The following is a 9,612-nucleotide window of genomic DNA, read 5'->3' as shown; positions in this document are numbered from 1 at the left end:
TTTTCTCCTAGAAACGACGACGACGACGACGTTCCCCCCTTTCATCAGGAGCGCTCACACACACAAAACATGGAAAGGGATATATCTTTCAATGGCCGACAATCACAAGTAATCACATTGACAAGAGGGGCCGGGGCTGTAAACGACGACATCGTCAAAGGATATATATATATACATATGCAGCAGCACGAAAGGAGGAGGAGGAAAGATCAAAGACAAAGTCAGGAGCCCAGGAGTCGGTGAAATTCCACATCAGCTGGAGAGAGAAAAAATATTTCTATCTTTTTTTTTAAATAGAGAGAAGCTCGCAGAATGTGCATATATGATTCCCCTTACCGAACACAGAATTTTTGATCTCCTTTGAAGTTTTTTTCTCTTTTCTTTCTGCGCGATGGATCAAATACTTTCGTACGGATGTAGTACCGTACCGGAGCAGCGCCCCCCACCCATACATGGGGGCAACCTAGTCGTTTCTCTCTCTCCCACATGTATATATCCGTATCGATTAGCCGTGAGGGCTGGCCACCACCACTCGATAGAGTAAAGAAAAAGAGACACAAATTCTACACCCGATGTTTTTGGTGGTGGGGGGGAAATAAATCGCCGACCCGAGAAATACGAACGCGTGACGACGATCCTCACAGACTCTCCTCTTACTATTTATAAACACTCCCGCGCACAGTTGTGTGTGTGTTCAAGGCATTTTGAATTTTATTTTATTTTCTCTCTCTCAGTTTCCCCCCTCTCTCCTTTTGGATTTGTTTTGGCTTGTGACGTCACAGGAAGACAAGAAATAAAAGGAAAAGAAACTCCCGCGGGAGAATGATTTAAAATACCAGCCGTTACGGCATACACACGCACACAACTTCCGTTATATATGCACACAGCGGCTGTTACCACTTCAAAAACTTTTTTTTCGTTCAAAATACGCGCCATTTTGGTTTTTTCTTTTTTTTTCATTTATTTGGTCGTGTGTGTCGTCGTGTGTTCATTAGTTTCCCCCCCCCCTCTAGGAAAAAAAAGGAGTAGTATAGAGGGTACGATATCAAAAGAAGATTAGCCGTTCCACTTTTACGCAAGACACACGAACGAACGCAATGGAGGTCACAACCGGGAACTTATCCGGCCGAGACTGAACAATTTTTTTCATTTTCCTTCTTCTTTTTTTAAAAAACACACAAAAATGTACCGTTGGTCGTCTGTCGGTTTCAAACAGCAACAACAACATATCGACCTACATTTTGGCCAATATAATTACATCAAGAAAAAAAGTCTCATCAAGTCTTACTTTTTTTTATAGTAGATATATTTTTATATATTTGGTAATATACGCAGCAAAGAGAGAGAGAGAGAGAAAAACAGTATACACAAACTCAGCTGATGATTACACACACACGCAAGGACGAGAAACAAAATTGAGGGGGTGGGGTAATTCTTTTTTTTTTTTATTTATTTTTTAAATTTTAATTTTCGTATCTACCCAGAAGGAATTAAAACAAAAGAAACAAACGATAATTCATCCCAACCCGCGTGTATAATAACAAATAGAAATACACAATGTGTCAATTGTGAGAGGGTGGTAGTGGAAATTGGGCGAAACTTTCACGCCAATTTACGACGGTCGAACCTTTTTTTTTCTTCTTCTTTTCTTTCCTCCTTTTTCCACTCCCCCCTCCGGTGAAACAATTTATTTTTATTTTTTATTTTTATTTTATTTTATAAAGAAAATGGCGATTTTTTTTGTGTACGTGTGCACGTGGAATTGTTCCGTGACGAACGGTGCGATAAACTCCCGAAATCAATAAACATATAAAAAAAAAATTCAGGACATTTTTCTAATTCAAAAAAATTTTGTGTTTCGTGTGAAAAAACAAATTAGGCGGGAACTTTTCAAAAAAACAAAAAAAGTGACTTTTGCTATACAGGTCGTTGTTGAATTTTCTCTCTCTCATCAATTTAGAATTATTATTACATTTCCCCTTTGATTGATTCTATAGGATCGTGCGGTTGGAATATTTTAGAGTGAGTCGATAAGAAGAGACGAAAAAGAAATTTCAAACCGAAAGAAAACAAAAAAACAGAATTTGAATTGGGTCAAGAGTGCGGCGGCGCTATTTAATGTACAATGGCTTCGAAAAAATGGTCACAGAATCGATTTGTCTCTTTTCTATTCACGTGTGATGAGAGAGAAAATTTAAATTTTAAATTTTTTTTTGTAATTTTCATTTAAGGAGAGATTATTAGAATAATAACGTATGTGTGTGTGTGTTTTATTTACAAGGATAGAAGATAAACACATCCAATCAATGGAGAGAAATGGCCGGAATTCCGAGCTAGTCATTAAAAAACAAAAATGATGGCACAGTGTGCGCGGATTCCGGAATTCCGGCGTTAAGAACTGGCATTTTTGTTTCTACACACACATTCCGGATCTTTTTTTTTGTTTTTTAACGATGGATGGCACACACACATACACACCTTCCACCAGAAAAAGTGCGAATGATCTTCTTCTACTTCCCCCTTCACTTACTTTCCTTACTCCCCTCCCCTCTTCGAACGTAAAATGAATGGGGTAGGGCCAGAGAGAGAAAGGGGGAAACCGGAATCAATAACCGGAAGAATGGGAAGAAGAGGAGGGGGAGAATAGAGAGTAAAGAGAGAGAGAAAGGACACGGGTATCATATGATGATGGCGGTCAATAAAGACACACAACGGCGGTTTTACAGAGTGAATTTTTTTTTTCATTCCGGGCGGATGAAAAAAAAAATTCCGGGCGGATGAAAAAAAAATTCCGGGCGGATGAAAAAAAAAATTTTTTTGTAAGATTTTGTTTTTACGATTCTAATGATGTGATGAGTGAATGGAAGACGACCGACTGAAGTTCTCCAAAGAGCGAAGACTGGCCGCACGAGTAGGTAGACTGCTGGGCGGCAGCGGCGGCGGCGGCTGCAGCGGCGGCTGCCGACGAGGAAGAGTTGGATCCGTTGATGAGGGAGAGTCCGGAAGTCAAACACGAAGTATATCCGGTGAGAATGGGCGAATTATTTTGATTAGATGATGAAGAAGAAGAAGAACTAGTTGCGGTGTTGGATGATGATGATGACGTCGTCAGTGACGGTAAAGAGTTACACGGACGTAAAGCGGGTCGGTTCCGCCCACTGACGTCACTTCCGGCAGTGCTGTTGCTGATCTTTGGCCTCTTGACGCACTGCCACGCCTCGGCGGCCTCTTCCTCGTCCTCGAGCGACGAGATCATGCGCGGCGTGGGCGGCAGATACAAATCGCCAAAATTCAATCCGCCGCACGACGAGTCCAGCGATGAAGACGACGATCCGGCGGCGGCCAGCGAGGCCGCCAAATCGTCCGTGACGTCAGACGACGTCCGCCGTCGCTTGATGGATCCGGCCGGCCCCCGTGATTGGCTTCCACCGTTTTCCACCATCGACAAATCTCCGCCGGCCATCGACGATCCGGAATTCAACAGCGGCAACTCGTCGCAGCTCAGCAGCGACCGCATCGTCTGCAATTCCGCCTGATGGTTGTTGTTATCTTCTTCCGACGACGACGACGACAGTCTCACGGCCGGATGTTGTTGGTGGAGTCGACTGCTGCAGTCGTTTTCACCGGCCGACGAAATGACGTGGTTGTTGTTCTGTCCGCCGCCGGATTTCTCGTCTCTGGCGTCGCGCTGCAACCGCCTCAACGTGTTGTTGAGCAAGACGGACCGTCTGAGACACGATTCCGCATCGTCGATCCGCCTCAATTTGGCCAGCGACAATTTCAGGACGCGTTTGCGCTCGTCCCGCAGCCTCAAGCGCGGACTCCACAGTTGAAATGTGGCGCTGCGTCGGCTGCTGTTGGATGCCGAGCCCAGCCGGCGGCAGTAGGACGATGAACTCAATCCGCCACTGCTGTTGCAAGTGCTACTATTGCTGCTGGTAGTAGTTGTACTAGTGTTACAACTACTGTTGTTGCCTGGTGTTGATGATGATCCGCTTCCGGCTAATCCGCTCATGGATGACGACCGGCTGTTACTGTTCCGACACCAACTAGACGACAAATCCGTTTTCGATCCTTTTTTAAAAAAGAAAATAAAAGAGCCAAACGTTAATAATCGATAGTTAAACAACAAAAAAACCATTTTCTTTTCTTTTCTCGTTCGACAAACACGTCACGTCGAGTCAATCATATGTGTACGTCTCTTCCCCTGGTAGTCTAGAGACGCATTCCGGATGCGTCAGAGACGATGGAGGGACCCCACGAGATTATTCTGGAAACTGGGGAAAAAATATACGTCACTAGACTTGTTCGTTTTTTAAAAGGCAAACGGAAGTTGTGGTGATGATTCCGTGTGTGTGTGTGTCACAGACATTTCAGGAGGGGTCGACAAAATAAAATGGTTTCAAGTTTGTTCTCTGTTGTCGCGAGTGTTACGTTACACGGCGGATGACTTCGACGGATGGGGAAAGAAAAAATAATAATAAAAAAACGGATTTTGTTTTTAAATGAAATCAATTATTTGAAACGTCTGTCAATTACGTGTAAGACGGGAAACGTGATTTTTATTCGTCTATAGTCCTGCGGCCCTGGTCAAACCCGATCATTCCGGGAGAGAAATAAATAAGACCGTGAGATTTGTTGGAGGGGGATACACGCGCGCCCATCTGCAAAAGAAGCGACTTGTTATTCATTTTGTTGTTGTTTTTTTGAAAAAGAAGAAAACCCAAAAGAGGTCGTTGACGTTAACTTCTTCTTCTTAGTTTCTTGTTGCCACTTCCGGCTGACCGTGACGGGCGGCCGGCTCACGGTTTTTCAACCTTTTTCTCCTTCGACTCCTCCCACTCTTGAAAAAATCTTATTTTTACGTCAAATCATTTGATTTGAAATTTAATATGCAAATTTCTCGTCAACATCAAATTTATTAAAAAAAAAAAAGAAATTCGAGTTGATTTTTCTGACAAGATGCTAAATTGTTTTTTTTGGGTTTTTCTCGGTTGATTGACCTTGGAACTCTTCAACTCTCCTCTTTTATTTTTTTGGCCGTGTGTCCATCGGGACTCACGCCCCCTTTTTTTCTCTCTCTCTCTATACGCACGGCGTCTCAACAGCCATGTAATGTCTTTAGGGAAAGAAGAAAAAAGAGAAACAGATAAGGTTGCATGATTCCAAACGCCCTCGGGCTACTGGATCGGGAGATTTTCTCTACACACACAACACAAAGACACAAAAGGTAAAACACGTCTCTCTCTACCTTCACACACACACACAACAGAGTGAGGGATATATCGTGGGGTAATTGACCTTGGTTATTTCTTTTTTTTGTTTAACAGACGAGCAGCGGTTGGTACACACACCCTGACAATAAGTTGTCCACCATTTTTGTTTACGCTTGAACTAGCCAATGAACTTTTTACTGATATAACGAGGTGGTGACTGAAATGAAATTATAATATTTTCAGTAGAGAAGGGGGGGGAGGTTATTTAGTCCTAGATTCCACCCCACACACGAAGTCAAGGAGAGAGGGGTGTCGGCACAGCGCCAGGTGTCATCATCACAACGCCAGGTGCAAAAATATTTTTTCTTTCTAGGTAAAAACTGGAAGACACGAACGAAACCAGGACGATCTCTCTCTTCTTATTATTTCTGGCTTGATAAAATATTATTATTATTATTATCAGATGATCTAGTTGTTGCATGGAACTCGAAATTCAAGTCTTGAGGCTATACAGATTTTATTTGATTTAAATTTCACGATTGATTTGAGATATATTTTGATTCGCCATTTTGAAAAATAAGAAAAATGTGTAAACTTTCACCCAGACTCCCGCCGACAACGTAGCGGTATATCAGGTTCGACGGGTTTCGGCAACATCATTTTTTTCCCTTCGCCTTTTAAAGAAGAAAACCACCAGCCAAGAGGAGAACCGCAAATTAAAAACATCTGCGTGCGTCTGCTGTGCCGTTGGTAGTGCTGTAGCGTGTGTTACTTATTTTGGTTTTTTTTTATTTTCCCGTTTTTTTTTCACGAATTTTATTTTATTGGAGAAACTTGTGGGAGAATTTTTCGGTGGAACTTGGGTTTTTTAAATCAACAAAGCGGCCTCAATCAGTTATAGCATTCACATCTTTATCACGTAGCGGTCGCCATTTTGTGATCTGCCCATTTCCTCAAAACCTTGACTGCAGGGGGGGTTGCACCCCACTTTCCCGTAAATGGCGAATTTTTTCTTTGCAACGGCCGTGATCATCGTCTGCGAAAAAAAAAATTGGCTCGACCTTGACCTCGATGTGCGATTTTGTGTCCGACCTTAAAACAAAAATTTGTGTCACCTGAATTGAATTAAAAAAAAAATGGCCGGTGTGAGCGCGTCAAGTGACGTCACTCACACACACACACGTGATTGCCTTCATAAGGCAAGGTCGCCACCTATCGACCACGCAAAACCACCACCACCACACCGAGCAATAGCGACTTGGTTTCACCCAAGTTTGGTTGTGTTTCATTTTTAGTTGGCCACGGCCCCCGCCAGAGCGACTGGTGGAGAAGGGGGCACCCTACTTTCCCTCGGCCCTTCTCCTTCTCTCTCCTTCCGTTTGTTATATTTCACTTGAAACATTTCTTCTTCTTCTTCTTCGTCAACGCCATTTTCTCTCTCTCAAAGTGGGCCAAGACGTGACAAAACAACCGACAGAAAAAAAGGGAAATCGGAATTTGTTTGAGGGGGGTTTTTAAATTTAAAAAAACTGACCTGCAATTGCTCCTATTCCGTCGTTGCTGTGATGATCTTTTGGGTTGAGGGAGACCATCAGGAGCGGGTCGGGATGGTCAAAGTCCGTCACTGTGTGGCCGCCAGACCCCCAACTTCCCGCCACTCCACCACCACCACTGCATTCGAAATCCATCAGATTTTCTTCGAATCCGCACGGCATTGCGACTGATAAAGGCATTGGCGACTTTATTTGATCAACTGTCTAATTTATCTTTTCTTTTGACAATCAAAAAGATAAAAGTAACAAAAAAAAAACAATTTCTGAGTTCACGACACGCGATTCACGTTGGGACAAACTTATTTTGGGGGTTTCTGTTTAATAAACGAAACAGATGACGAAAAACAAAAGACAATCGGTTGCGCAGAGAAAGAGAAAAAACAAACAAATTTTGGGCGAAATTTTCGGATGCGACTGATCTGGCCGAAGGAGGCGGACTGACTGACTGACGTGCAATAGAGAGACCGCAGTGTCTATAGGACTTGTCTACGTGTGTGTGAGCAGCGCCACCACTACACCACCGTTAAACAACAGCAGAGCTCTCCTTTCTTTTCTTTCTTATTTTTCCAATGTGTGTTTCACTCGTTGAAAAATATCAACTCTTATCTCTTTTGATTATTATTTCGACACATTATTTTTCCGGTGAGATATTAAATTAATCACAAAATGGCTAACTAAACATCTTGTCAAATGAAAGCCCCGAGGGCTTCACCGGGCATCTGGTCACCTCATTTGGAAATTATGTGTGTCTCTTTTTTTTTAAATTCCGTGTGTGTGTGTGTAATGGCGGCCGATCACGACGTTTTCAAATCAGATTTTCAATATTGTACTAAGGATTCACAAAAACAAGTCTGGACGTTATTCACAATTGATTGACATGGTCGGTGAATCCAATTATCCGAATGTTTTTATTTTTTAATGGCCGACCAGATCTTTTGACGGTTGATTTTACTGCAAAAATTCAATCTTTGGTTTTGTATCTGAAACGAATTTTTTTTCATTTCCTAGTTGTGGAAGGGGGAAAAATAAAAAAAAGATGGAAGAAGAAGAAGGACTGATGGCTGTCATCATTGTTGCTGCGCGGCGGCCTTGCCCCCTCTCTCTCTCTCTCTCATTTTACACGTACACACACACAGACACACACACCCAAAACTTGTTTTCTATCTCTTCAACTCTTGTGTACACACTTTCCATCGGGTTTTGATTTTCGCCTTGAGACACAAATCGTCCCTTTTTCTTCTTTAGAAAGGAAGACCAGCAAAATTCTCTGTCTCTCTCTCCCTCCCCTCACTAAATATTTTGTTGGAAAATTAACAATTTTCTTTTGGTGTGTATCCGGAAGTCTTTAGAATCTTTTGGGAGAATATAAGAATGTTGGACAAGTTCGAATGCTCAATTTCTCGACTCCCGTTCGCCTTGTCCCTATTTTTACGTTTGGGTGAAAACAGTTTCTTCCGCCGTTGCCTTTTTTCTCTTTTCTTTTCTCTCTCTCTCGACGACTTGTAGTAACCGAAGAAAAAACCAAAGTCTAAACAAATTTTTCATTGAATCAGCTGTTGAACGCCGGGCGAAAGTTTCCGGTCGTTATTAATAACGGTGCCCGGCTTCCACTCACACACACACCAAGCTAGCTGGCTCACACACACACTTGCGGGAGGTTTCATCCATTAAAAAACAGCTAATGAAATAAGAATTTGCGAAATATTTCAAATGAGCATTGTTCGTGTCTGGTCACGATTGAAAACTCATTTGTCGAAATGTCGAGAAATTAATCCTGAAAGCATTAAAGAAGCGATTGAAACGGACGGGGGTCACAAGCCACGAAAAAAGGGATGAGTTCGTATATATAGTCGTATCGGATGCAAAGTCCGTCCTTTTCTTATGTATGAGAAGGTCACGTAGACCGTCAGCTCCCCCCCAGCTTCACTCCTCCTCTTTGTGTGTGTGTGTGTATGTGATTAGCCCAGGGCATCTCCCCCCTCAACTGTGCTCTCCCGGTGAGGAGTTTTTTCGTAGGAGAGAGACTGTCATGTTATACACTCTCTTTTCTCAACCGACACACACGATGGTTCTAGTTCCCCTCTCTTATTTTTTTTTCTCTTTTGTCCTGATGCTCAAAATACTTTGTCTGGAATGAAAATTACTCGACAGAGAACTTTTTTTTGGTGGAATATTTATTTTTTCAAATATCTAGAAATTCCCCCCCATAGTCGTCCCCCCACCAGACCATTTGACGTGTGTGTGTTTATTGGGTTCAAGGGCTCCTAATCGATAATCTCCACGGTGTGTATTATACACACACCAGATAACAACTCTGTGTGTGTGTCTAGGTAGATACTTGATAATGCACAGTCTCTTCACACACACAATTTAATCAATCGCGAAATAAAAAAAGTTTTGGATGATTAGTGGAAATCAGCCACTAGGGGGAAACCATTTGACGAAAGAATGGGGAGGGGCCGAGTGTTTAACAGTGTTTAAAAAGAAACTCGGTCCCCCATTTATGTTGATAAACCGCACCATGGGTTTTTTCTAGAAAACCGCAGCAATCCCAAACACACAGAGGCGCGCGTGTGTGTTAAAAGTTTTTGGTTCCCGTATGATAAAATTATCTCTCTTTATGTTGCGCTTACAGATTGATTATCTCGTCGTTGAAATCGGCTTAATAACCTGCGACCTTTCAACTGTCCATTTCTGGTAAAATTTTCACACCAACCGAAAAATAAAATGGCTACCTCATTTTTCTTTGATTTTCAAGGATGCACGTGTGGAATCAAAAAAATTTGCATTCGATAAAACTGGGGGGTCGATCAGGAGTCGCTATCGATTAGAAATCGTTAGAA

The 9,612-nt window shown here is 42.4% G+C and overlaps 1 protein-coding gene across 1 annotated transcript; it reads right to left on the bottom strand.

Moving 5' to 3' along the window:
• Positions 1–1,462: 1,462 nt before the first annotated feature.
• LOC124207837 (uncharacterized protein DDB_G0271670-like) lies at positions 1,463–7,780 on the bottom strand. Its single transcript, XM_046605466.1, has 2 exons — positions 6,751–7,780; positions 1,463–4,074 (listed from the first exon to the last, which is right to left on the bottom strand). The coding sequence occupies exons 1-2, from the start codon at positions 6,947–6,949 to the stop codon at positions 2,834–2,836; spliced, it is 1,440 nt and encodes a 479-aa protein (XP_046461422.1). The 5' UTR covers positions 6,950–7,780; the 3' UTR covers positions 1,463–2,833.
• Between the last annotated feature and the right edge of the window lie 1,832 nt (positions 7,781–9,612).

This window comes from Daphnia pulex, chromosome 11, assembly GCF_021134715.1.
Source record: "Daphnia pulex isolate KAP4 chromosome 11, ASM2113471v1".
NCBI lineage: Eukaryota > Metazoa > Arthropoda > Branchiopoda > Diplostraca > Daphniidae > Daphnia > Daphnia pulex.
Note: the sequence above shows the minus strand (reverse complement) of the source record. Positions and strands in the feature narration are given on the sequence as shown.

Bases quoted from the DNA above. Each gene is read 5' to 3' on its own strand.
- LOC124207837 (XM_046605466.1), bottom strand. From the start codon at position 6,949: ATGCCTTTATCAGTCGCAATGCCGTGCGGATTCGAAGAAAATCTGATG. The intron at 4,075-6,750 runs GTCAGTTTTTTT...TTTTTAAAAAAG, and splicing joins CGGAATAGGAGCAATTGCAG to GATCGAAAACGGATTTGTCG.